At 40.2% G+C, this 12,909-nt stretch overlaps 1 protein-coding gene across 7 annotated transcripts in view; it reads right to left on the bottom strand.

The window, feature by feature from the left end:
* Positions 1 to 12,909, bottom strand: part of LOC115195648 (zinc finger CCHC domain-containing protein 2) — a 68,578-nt gene that overhangs the window by 45,143 nt on the left and 10,526 nt on the right. For all 7 annotated transcript variants that reach the window (XM_029755730.1, XM_029755736.1, XM_029755733.1 and 4 more), the window contains exons 2-3: positions 1,873 to 2,011; positions 1,611 to 1,681 (exon numbers count right to left, since the gene is read on the bottom strand). In XM_029755730.1, the coding sequence (XP_029611590.1) occupies positions 1,611 to 1,681; positions 1,873 to 2,011 (210 nt within the window). The remainder of the gene's footprint in view (positions 1 to 1,610; positions 1,682 to 1,872; positions 2,012 to 12,909) is intronic.

The following is a 12,909-nucleotide window of genomic DNA, read 5'->3' as shown; positions in this document are numbered from 1 at the left end:
GTCTATGGGTTCCAGACTTCAGGCTGGAAAGGAGGATTTGTAACCAAGTATAAAAACTCACAATATAATTTATGATTGTTAGTTTGTCCAATTACTTTTGAGCCCCTAAAATGGGGGGGGGGGCGCTTATGTATAAAAAATGGTTTTAATTCCTACACGGTTCATACAATAATTGCCAAAACCCTTAAATTAAAGATGAAAGTCTACACTTAAAGCATATCTTGATTGTTTCCTTTCAAATCCATTGTGGTGGCATACAGAGCCAAAATGATGCAAATTGTGTGACTCTCCAAATACTTATGTACCTGACTGTATGTCTACCACTTTGTGTAGCTGTTAGCAATGCTAATGATAGCCTAACCATCTTCGGGTCAATGGAAATGCAATTAAAAGTGAACTACAAAGTAGCCTATGCCTACCTGGCAGAATCACAGTGGTGGAAAAAGTACGCATTTGTCATACTTGAGTAAAAGTAAAGATACCTTAATAGAAAATGACTCAAGTGAAAGTCATCCAGTAAAATATGTGTGAATTGGAAAATGTTCCTGTCCTGCTAAGCATTCAAAATGTAACGAATACTTTTGGGTGTCAGGGTAAATGTATGGAGTAAAAAGTAAATTATTTTCTTTAAGGATGTAGTTCTTTAGGAAGTAAAAGTTGTCAAAAATATTAATAGTAAAGTAATGTACAGATACCCCAAAAAACTACTTAAGTAGTACTTTAAAGTATTTTTACTTAAATGGATCAGACAATGTCGTTTTTATTGATCTGTTTGTCAGTGTCAGCAAAATAGGCTACCCTGTAATTTAGTCGTATTAAAAAAGATCCTGCTAATGTCTCCAGTCATATAGTGTAGTAGAATTGAATTGAATTCTCATGGGAGAATTGAAGCATGCATTGAACAGTCTTTTTTGCAAACAGTGATTGAGTTATATTATTAGCCTAAACTATGACTATCCAATAAACTCGTCACATTAGGAAATCTTACAGAAGTCTGCAAATGCGGTGATGCATGAAATCCTTTATTATAAAGGTGAAAATTTGCTTCCCCAAACTTGAAACTCACGCGCCACCTATGGCTACAGAAACACAGCTAGCCAAACAACAGTCTGGCTGTTAAAGGGTACACCTGAATTAAAGGGTAACTACAGAAGAAGAAAAAAATCTACATTTCTCAGGTTTTTTCCAGACCTCAAATTGTTCCCTGATGTGGTTTAAGCATTGTTGTGGACATAGAAGAAAAAAAGAAAACATTGGACATTCTATTGAAAAAGTTTTTTTTTGTGGTATCGTTTTCTAAAACTCTACCCTCTAGAGGATTTAGCAGAAAAGAACACATGGCACTTTGAAATCTGCAATAAATACATTTTTCATTTTCTTTTCTGTAAATCTATCCAAATCAACGTAAGAACACAAGGGCATGCTAATAAAAAAAATGGCTAGTCATGATTAGCCTGGCTCCGTATGGAATGCAGGCACATTATGGGACACAGGCCAGGTCATTATCAATGATCATGGGGTTTTTTATATGAGAAAATTGGTGCGACCAAATCACTGGTAGCATCAGTGGAAAAGGTAAGTTTAATACCCTGCAATGACTGAGAACATACCACAAAATTGTATTCCCTGTCTGACCTCCTCCGTGAGATCCCCTTCAACACGATCTTCTCTACATGCACGGCTGTGAGGAGAGAGGGAAGAGGATTAGCACATACTGTACAGTCTTACTGGGACTACTTCACAGTAATAATAGTTTAAATATATGGGGCTGTGCATACAGTTGTAATTCTCTTCCCAATTGACTGTGAGGGATTTGTAATACTGTAGGGGTGGGTGTGTGTGTATACACTTGTGTGTTCTTCACTGGCTTACCTTCCCTTTGGGCCCTTCTGCTGGGGGGTGTCTGGCTGGCGTGGTGAGCCGGTCCCTGTGCCTGCGTCCTCTCACCCAGACTGGCCTCGATGGTGACTGCTGCTGGGCCATGCTCCTCTGCTTTCTGGGCCTTGTTGTGCTGTCGGAACACAAAGGGACTAGTGAGTAGAAAGCTTTCAACATCACAGCTGCACTTGGGCAATTAAAAGATGGCATCCCACACAGCAAGGTCACCAAGATGAATCAAACTATCAAGCTCCCAGAACATCTGTCAGGTGTGAGCGAACGGCTATCTGGTCGAATACTAAAATGTTGCCGCCTGTGCCATTGTTGCAGTGGCGCTTTTGTCCTTCAGGGACCCATGCCGTTGTTCATAAGTTGGTCTTTGAACACTTGCGTAGGGGATGAGACATACAGCAGCCACCCCTCCACCACACACTCACACAGCTAGGGTTGCAAAGGGTTGGAAACTTTGCGGTATATTTCCAGAATTTTTCCATGGGAAGTTAAGCCCGGGAATTTGGGGAATTTTGCTTAACTGACCTGTTTCCATACAGGTTTCATTTTAAAACATTTATCTTAGAAAGGAGTTGTTTAATCTAACTGCTTAACTATTTATCTGTACATGGAATTGTATTTATTTCCTTTTTTTACATTTTTTCCCCTAATCTTCACAGGAAAATGCCACGGGCACTATCTGATGTGTGGGGACATTTCCCTGCAGCTAATGTAGAAGGAAAAGCTGTGCACATTTGCAAATACTGTGCCAAATCATATGTGAAGAATGCAACAAAGATGCATAATCATCTGGCCAAGTGCATAAAGTTCTCTCAGCGCTCACAACAAGCAACCTCTGACAAAAGTCCCTCTACTTCTACTCAAGGTGAAAATGATGAATCAGACACCTTATCGATAGCAACAGCTCATGGTCCTTCTGGAATCAGAAGTATTTTTGACTCAATGGAGGAACGTAGTCAGAGAAATGCTGATGAATGTCTTGCTCGAGCTGTATATGTAACTGGTTCACCTCTGATGCTCACAGGCAATATGTATTGGAAGAGATTTCTGAATGTTCTTCACCCAGCATACACCCCTCCAACCAGACATGCTTTATCTACTCATTTGCTGGATGCAGAGTTCAACAGAGTTCAAATGAAGGTTAAGCAAATCATTGAGAAAGCAGACTGTATTGCAATCATCTCTGATGGGTGGTCGAATGTTCGTGGGCAAAGAATAATTAAATACATAATCTCCACCCCTCAACCAGTATTCTACAAGAGCACAGACACAACAGACACACCGGTCTCTACATTGCAGAGGCAGTCAATGACCTTGGACCACAGAAGGTATTTGCACTGGTGACAGACAATGCTGCGAACATGAATGCTGCTTGGTCTAAAGCGGAGGAGTCCTACCCTCACATCACACCCATTGGCTGTGCTGCTCATGCATTGGATCTGCTCCTCAAGGACATCATGGCACGGAAAACAATGGATACACTCTACAAGAGAGCCAAGGAAATGGTTAGGTGTGTGATGGGTCATCAAGTTATAGCAGCAATCTACCTCACCAAGCAAAGTGAGAAGAATAAGAGCACCACATTGAAGCTGCCCAGCAACACCCGTTGGGGTGGTGTTGTCATCATGTTTGACAGACTCCTGGAGGGGAAGGAGTCTCTCCAAGAAATGGCCATATCAGTCTGTCAAGAGGATCCTCCAGGATGATGTATTTTGGGAGAGAGTGGTAAGCAGCCTGAAACTCCTGAAACCTATAGCAGTAGCCATTGTACGGATTGATGGAGACAATGCCATTCTGTCTGATGTTCAGACTCTGCTTGCAGATGTAGGAGAAGAAATCTGTACTGCCTTTCCCACTTCACTGTTGCTCCAAGCAGAGGAAACTGCAGTTCTGAAATACATCAAAAAGCGCGAAGACTTCTGCCTGAAACTCATACACGCCGCAGTGTACATGTTGGACCCCAAGTATGCTGGCAAGAGCATCCTGTCTGGTGCAGAGATCAACAAGGCCTATGGTGTCATCACTACCGTGTCTCGCCACCTTGGCCTGGATGAGGGCAAGGTTCTTGGCAGTCTGGCGAAGTACACTACCAATCAAGGGCTTTGGGATGGAGATGAGATATGAGATATATACGCACGACTGCCATATTGCATCAGCCACCTGGTGGAAGGTACTTTGTGGATCTGAGGTTCTTTCCCCGTTGCCTCCATCATCCTCCAAATCCCACCAACATCAGCCGCCTCAGAGCACAACTGGTCCTTGTTTGGGAACAAACACACCAAAGCATGCAACAGGCTGACCAATACAAGGGTTGAAAAATTGTTGGCCATCCATTTGAGGCTTTTTGAGCCTGACAACCAGCCATCCTCAACAAGGTTGGAAAGTGACAGTGAAGATGAGGCCTCAGAGTCTGATGTTCAAGAGGTGGACATTGAGGAGGTCCAGGGAGAAGACATGGAAGCATGAGAGGAAGACAACCAAAGCTTTAGTGTCTAGACTATCATTTTACAGATGTATGTTGAAAACATTTTTTGGGAGATGCGATGGATCATTGGGGATCATTCAATATTCCCTTTCTTTTGTTGTTCAGTGAAATCATCCCATGTGAAGAGTCAACTCATTTAATTAAAAGTTCAATTCGTAACTAAATAGTTTTTTATTTCTGTTGGAAGGTTTTAATAATTTGCAATTATGTCTACTTATGATAAAGGTAAAAGGTTTATGTTTCTGTCTCCATATGATTTGGTTAATATCTCCAATGCAAAAACATCTACATTTAAATGGTATTAATTTGCATATATTTCCGTTAATTCCCACGGAAAGTTTCCACCTCTGAATATTCCCCAAAATGTGCAACCCTAAACATAGCATTAATGTACTTCATTACATCCATGATATGAATATGTAAATGCAAATTGATTCTAACTGACAATGGGTTTTGCTGCATCAATTCCCAGAGATCTCTTTATGCACGCACACACGCCCTGCTTGCAGCCCATGAGAAGGGGTCAGGGCTTTGGTCCCTGGCTATCAGCTAGGAGGCAGAGCTGACAAACAGACTGACAGTTATGCCTCCGCTGAAGGTCATGGGAGAACAGAACACAGTTCAGCCCTGGCATATCAGCGCAACACAAGCCCCTCAGAGCCAGAGGAGAGAGAGGGGACAGATACAGCAGTGCTATTGGAGAACTGGTACTAGGGCTTATATGATAATAGCAAAAGCCTAGTCCTGTATGCTTCAAATATACCAGGGGAAAACCAACCATAGCATTCAATAGATGAATAGCCTTGGTCCTATATCAGTGGCACTTGAATGATGCCAAACACAACACAGCGACCACATCAGCTTCTGCTGGTTTGAAGCGTTTCCTCCCTCTTTACATTTGACATGGTCCAGGAACAACAACTGGCCTTACAAATGGGAGCTCTGATTTAATTTGGCATTAACTCGACATCTGCTGCTGCTGCGGTGGAGAGAGGTGATTCACCATGAGGTCATCAAGGGCTATTTCTGGAATGGGTTAGTCAGTGGATATCACTCTTTTTCATCCAACATGGTTCAGTGGAGATTGATGTAATGAACTGCATGTTGAACTGCAGAGGGAGTCTCTCTATGAGCCTGCTCACAGTTAGGTAAATCCACTTGAATTCTATCACTTTTTGACAGCACCCCTTTTGATATGAACAAAACTTTCCATAAATGTTTGCCCATTGTAGAAGTACTCAAAGTGACTTTTTGGACCTAGATGCCAAAACATTCAAGAGATAAAGGTGCTCAAAGTTGACCTATTTTGCATACGCCACCATAACGTGAGATACCCATGTCTTCATCACTAGAAATTAAACGGTTGAGATTGATAACATTTAAAAGCTTACAAACAGGGTTGTCAAACTATTTCATAATTCACATTTAAGGTTAAAAAATTTTTTAAAAAATGCATAAGTTTATATTTTTTTCATATTCACATATGTTGTAGCTTAGACCCTACTTTACATCTGAGGTTATTGTGTTGTGACCGGCATCGGTTGAGACAACATGCTCTTGAATACCGGGCGAGTGCCATGTTTTTGCTGGTAAATGGACTACAATCGGAATAAAATTGAAATTTCTACTTTCAAATGGTGCCACAAAGACGGTTGGACGTCCACACCAGTGGAGGTTGGTGGGAGGAGCTATAGGAGGACGGGCTCATTGTAATGGCTTGCATGGAATCATTGGAACGGTATCCAACACAAACATATGGAAACCACGTCTGACTCCGTCCCATTTATGCCATTCCAATGACCCCGTCCTCCTATAGCTCCTCCAACCAGCCTCCTCTGGACCACACATCAGAGAATGTTGAATTGAATGGGAATATCCGTTGTTTTAAATTATACTGTCAACCCTCTATAGGAAACCTATTGAAATCATATAAATATAGATCATAGAATAGACATGACCATTTAAGTTCACATTCGACAGTGGGTGGACCGGCGGCCATCTTTGTGGTAGTAATTAGAAGTAAAAAATGTAAATTCATGTTAAATGTCAATGGTGTACCAGCTAAATTACAGTGGTCTGAAGGGATAGGTCCATTCTATTTCTATTTTTGAAATGACAGCCACCCTGTATTCAAGAGCATGTTGTCTCTCAACCGATGGCGGCCACACCACAAAAACCTCAGATGATGTAAAGTAGGGTCTAAGCTACAACTTGTGAATTTCGGAAAAAAAAGATAATTGACGTAATAGATAATTGACGTTAAAGGTAAAAAAATAAAAAGGCTATTATTAATTTATTTTTTATTATAAAATAGTTTGACAACCCTGTTTGTAGGTTTTTAAATTATATCAAACCATTTATATTTTTCAACGATGATGACATGGACGTCTCATGGTATGGTAGGGTATGCTAAATGGGTCAACATTGAGCATCTCCTAAATGTATTGACATTCTGGTCCAAAAAGTCACTTTCTGACCACTTCTTCCCTGGGCAAAGATGTATGGAAAGTTTTGTTTAAATCAAAACGGGATGCTGTAAAAAAAAAAAAAGTTAATGAATTCAAATAGATTTACCCAGTTAGAAAATAACCCAAGTATGTAAAGTAAGATTTTATTCTCTTAGACATCAGATTTGCAACTTTTCTGTTTACACTATCCTATCTGTCCTATACATTGGACACAGCAACACATGTTGGAGAATCACCCTCTTACCCAAGCAATTCCACCAGGTGTAACCTAGCCAACAACAACAAAAAGGCCAGTACTCGAGCAAGTACCTCATTAGTAAACTCCTAGGAATTGAGAGGTCCAATTGTGGTCACTCTAGGCTCAGAGTGACTGAACTCTCTTCTTTGCTGGTCAACTGCGGGGGTGGAGAGGGTGGATTGGGACAGTGTTTGCTATAACAACACACTTAAACCTCACGCCATTTCACTTGAGCGCTAGTAGCTGTTCTTTAGATCATAATTGCTGGCTATGAGAGTGTAAGTAAATCTGAGTTGTGAGGTTGCGTGCTGCTGGCTTCAAACTCTCTTCCTCCAAGTGGCTAAATATGACATCAGGCACCCATAGAGATGTAACTATTTCAGTGGACAAGTGGGTCAACAACACTACAGTCAACATGGATGATTGCCCAACACAGGACTGTATTAAAACTATACTAGAAACACAAGTGGAAATAGGACGTGACCACAGGTTGCCACAGAAATGTTCAGTATATAGTCTATTCAAAGTACGGAGCAAATAAAATCATGGACGTGTAAGTTATTGATCATTTTTTTATAGCCTACACAGTGACAAGTACCACTCCAATACAAATATAGGCCTGCATCAGTATAAAGTCATAAGGAATTTGCTTTCATCTGGCCAAATAGCTTGTTTAAATCAGTAACAGCGAGTAGACAAGAAGAGAGGACACTGTTTAGATGCAGCACCCCAAGAAGGAAATCCCTCTCTGTCAACAAACGGAGACCCTGGCTGGCCTCCCCGTATCCTATATTCTGCAGTCAGTCACCTAATGCTCAGTTGGTTTCAAGCCCTTGGCTTCCAGCATGGTTTTGAGCCCCACACTCGGACATAACTTCCTTCTCCCTGTAGTCACCAGGCCTGCAGTGCAGTAGGCCAGAGGGCCAAATACCTCGCACGCAGCACAGCACATAACTCTTTGTGAAATGCCCGTAAAGACGAGCAAGTGTATTTGGGGGGTTGATTCCATGGTGGCCTTTTGTATAGGAAGAGATGACAACCAGTCCCCTGTAACACTATTAAATGCCTGGCGTAGGGCATAGCGGCTGTTATACAACGGGTGGGTCTAATTCTGAATGCTGATTGGTTAAAAGTGCATTCCAGCCAGTGTCTATTCCACAAGTATGTTCGAGCACTCTTGAGTGGGGATTTTCCACACCTAGCGAGAATTCTGGATATTTCCATGAAGATGTCACACACTCTAAAAGACAAAATGAGATGAACAGCCTTACTTAGGGCCATCAATGGATGGATCAATTCATAAGCCACCAAAAAAATACTATATTTCAAAAGGAAGAGTGATTGTTACTAACCGTTGGTGCAAAAGCTGATTAATTTGAACAAATACTGCATCTTCCCCCCATCTTTCAAATGTCAACCATTGAGAACTAGCCATACTCTTTCAGCCTTATGTAAGACATTGGGATATAATACTCATTATTGTGGGGGTGATAGCCCCCCCCAATAGTATGGCATTGGTTGAAGTTCAATTTTAAATTAAAATCTTCCTACCATCATATCTAAGCCAATATGACACCAATGTCAATGAAAATTCGCAAATCAACTTGGAGGTAAACACACTTTCCGCCTCATCATGAGCCATCCGGCTGATACAGAGAACCACGTACCATATTTTTAACAGGTTCATTAGCATTGGAGGAAAAAACACAATTTCTTGCCTTGACCTAGCTCAATATCTAGTCGTTGGATAAGAACGAGCCTACAGCATCCACAAAGTGACCATTAGACTTGCCACCTTTTGGTCAGAATAAGTTTGTAGGAGCAACAGTTTTAATAAAATGTATCGCTCTCAAGTGCTCAAAACGATTTGCTACCTTTTTGTAGAATTTATGACAATGCTAACATATTTTCAGTCGAATCTCACCGATTTCTAAAACCGGACCAAAGCACATGGGTTGCGCAGCAATAGTAGCTAGCTAACACCAGTCGGATGAGAGCTACAAGCAAAAGAAGCTAGCTATATTTTGCTATGGAAGGTTTTTCACATGGCTGAAGTCATCGGTGTAAACTGTTGGCCTTGACACGTGCGTGTCATCAAAGCACAAACAAATAAGCACAAATAAGATAGTGAATGTCCTTGGTTGCTATTGCCAGTTAGCTAGCCAACTAACATTAGCCAGCCAACTAACGTTAGCCAGCCAACTAACGTTAGCCAGCCAACTAACGTTAGCCAGTCAACTAACGTTAGCCAGTCAACTAACGTTAGCCAGCCAACTAACGTTAGCCAGCCAACTAACGTTAGCCAGTCAACTAACGTTAGCCAGTCAACTAACGTTAGCCAGTAACTTAGCTAGCTACAAGCCAACAAGACTGAAACATTAGCTGCATGGACAGATCGTGCACTGGCACAACTCAATGTTGACAATATCCCACACACCCTTCCACAAAGCACAGCTAGCTAAGTCAAATCAAATCAAATTTATTTATATAGCCCTTCGTATATCAGCTGAAATCTCAAAGTGCTGTACAGAAACCCAGCCTAAAACCCCAAACAGCAAGCAATGCATGTGAAAGAAGCACGGTGGCTAGGAAAAACTCCTTAGGAAAAACTCCCTAGAAAGGCCAAAAACCTAGGAAGAAACCTAGAGAGGAACCAGGCTATGAGGGGTGGCTAGTCCTCTTCTGGCTGTGCCGGGTGGATATTATAACAGAACATGGTCAAGATGTTAAAATGTTCATAAATGACCAGCATGGTCAAATAATAATAATCATAGTAGTTGTCGAGGGTGCAACAAGCACGTCCGGTGAACAGGTCAGGGTTCATAATAAGTAAAGTTCATAATCACCAACAAACTTTGGGAAACTGCTAATGTATAATACATGCAATGGGCATTGCTCATCTAACAATAACTTTAGCTAACATTACTCCATACATACCCTAGTCATGTTGATTATTTGTGTATTCTCCAGGAGCGAGACTGCTCGACTGTTTTGTTAAGCTCTACGGGGTCAGTGTACCCCCCACGGGACGGTTGAGATAACGTGCGCTAATGTGATTAGCATTACATTGTAAGTAACAAGAACATTTCCCAGGACATAGACATGTCTTATATGGGCAGAAAGCTTAAATGTTTGTTGATCTAACTGCACTGCCCAATTTACAGTAGCTATTACAGTGAACAAATACCATGCTATTGTTTGAGGAGAGTGCACAACAACAAAACTTTTATCATGGCAACTGGTATGATACATTCACCTCTGAAGGTAAATAATGTACTTACATTCGGTAATCTTGCTCTGATTTGTCCCCCTGAGGGTCCCAGAGATAAAACGTAGCATAGTTTTGTTTGATAAAATCAATTTTTATATTCAAATGTAGGAACTGGGTATAATGGCCTATAATGGTGATATAATGGCCTTTCTCTTGCATTTCAAAGATTAGTATACGTTTTTGATAGAAGACGCATGTTTTTTCTTTGTATTATCTTTTACCAGATCTAATGTGTTATATTCTCCAACATTAATTTCACATTTCCACACACTTTAAAGTGTTTCCTTTCAAATGGTATCAAGAAAATGCATATCCTTGCTTCAGGTCCTCAGCTACAGACAGTTAGATTTGGGTATGTCATTTTAGGCGACATACCCAAATCCTTAAGAAGTTTTAAAAGAGATCAGGGACATTTTTTCCAGTTTACTCCATATTGGCTTCTGGTTTTTCGCTTCCCCTCTGGAATATCAGATGTTAATATTAAATACATACATTACTTATGTTGCCATTATTGTGTATTTTTACTTTACTTGTATTTCTGTGTTATGCTGTATTATAATATTGTATAATAATGTTGCATAATCACCTTCCGGTGTAAAAAACATGGAAATTAAATATAAAAAACTAATGTTTTAAGTGAGAAGTATATACATTGGTCTGAAGCCTGAGCACCACAATGCCTACTCTACCCATGCTCTACCAAGGTTTTCCAGCCCACAGCTTTGACCTACTACAGTAGCTATGTTGGTCTATTGTACTTAAAACAATGAGTATGCAGGGTTCTAAGGATTCAAACATTCTCAAACAGCCTAATTCATACTCTTCAGTTGAATAAAGGACTTTACACTATCCCGTTCTTAAAATAATGTATGTATATCATCAGGCTGTATATATTTTTAGATATAGACCTATTGTACATCTGTATTATTGTAGCGTCACCATCTTTATTGCAAAAATAACATCAAACACACAACTTTAAAACTACATATTCATTTGACAGAGGTAATAAACTGCCCAATGATCAGCCCAGAAATTGATAAAACAGGCCCATGTTCGAAAAACAAGTTTCTCTGAGCTTATGTCAATATTACACAGGTAAGCTAAGAGTTACAGATATCAGGACTGGAGACAGGCTTTATATGAATGACTGTGTCCAACACACCACCACCTGGTGTCATGTTGGGCACCTACTAGAGGTCGACCGATTAAATCGGCATAGCCGATTAATTAGGGCCGATTTCAAGTTTTCATAACAATCGGTAATCGGCATTTTTGGACGTCGATGACATTGCACTCCACGAGGAGACTGCGTGGCAGGCTGATCACTTGTTACGTGAGTGCAGCAAGGAGCCAAGGTAAGTTGCTAGCTAGCATTAAACTTATCTTATAAAAACCAATCAATCAATCTTAACATAATTACTAGTTAAACTAGTAATATCATCAACCATGTGTAGTTATCTAGCTTGTCCTGCGTTGCATATAATCAATGCGGTGCATGTTAATTTATCATCGAATCACCGAATCACAGCCTACTTCGCCAAACGGGTGATGATTTAACAAGCGCATTCGCGAAAAAAAGCACTGTCGTTGCACCAATGTGTACCTAACCATGAACATCAATGCCTTTCTTAAAATCAATACACAAGTATATATTTTTAAACCTGCATATTTAGTTAATATTGCCTGCTAACATGAATTTCTTTTAACTAGGAAACTTCTCTAGCGTTCTGTGCAAGCAGAGTCAGGGTATATGCAGCAGTTTGGGCCACCTGGCTCGTTGCGAACTGTGTGAAGACCATTTCTTCCTAACAAAGACCGTAATTAATTTGCTAGAATTGTACATAATTATGACATAACATTGAAGGTTGTGCAATGTAACAGCAATATTTAGACTTAGGGATGCCACCCATTGGATGAAATACGGAACGGTTCCGTATTTCACTGAAAGAATAAACGTTTTGTTTTCGAAATGATAGTTTCCGGATTTTACCATATTAATGACCTAAGGCTTGTATTTCTGTGTGTTATTATATTATAATTAAGTCTATGATTTGATATTTGATAGAGCAGTCTGACTGAGCGGTGGTAGGCAGCAGCAGGCTCCTAAGCATTCATTCAAACAGCACTTTCCTGCATTTGCCAGCAGCTCTTCGCTGTGCTTCAAGCATTGCGCTGTTTATGATTTCAAGCCTATCAACTCCCGAGATTAGACTGGCAATACTATAGTGCCTATAAGAACATCCAATAGTCAAAGGTCTATGAAATTCAAACGGTATAGAGAGAAATAGTCCTATAATAACTACAACCTAAAACTTCTTAACTGGGAATATTGAAGACTCATGTTAAAAGGAACCACCAGCTTTCATATGTTCTTATGTTCTGAGCAAGAAACTTAAACGTTAGCTTTTTATATGGTACATATTGCACTTCTACTTTCTTCTCCAACACTTTGTTTTTGCATTATTTAAACCAAATTGAACATGTTTCATTATTTATTTGAGACTAAATAGATTTTATTTATGTATTATATTAAGTTAAAATAGTGTTCATTCAGTAT

This window comes from Salmo trutta, chromosome 6, assembly GCF_901001165.1.
Source record: "Salmo trutta chromosome 6, fSalTru1.1, whole genome shotgun sequence".
NCBI classification, from domain to species: Eukaryota; Metazoa; Chordata; class Actinopteri; order Salmoniformes; family Salmonidae; genus Salmo; species Salmo trutta.
This window is presented reverse-complemented; position numbering and strand designations above follow the sequence as displayed.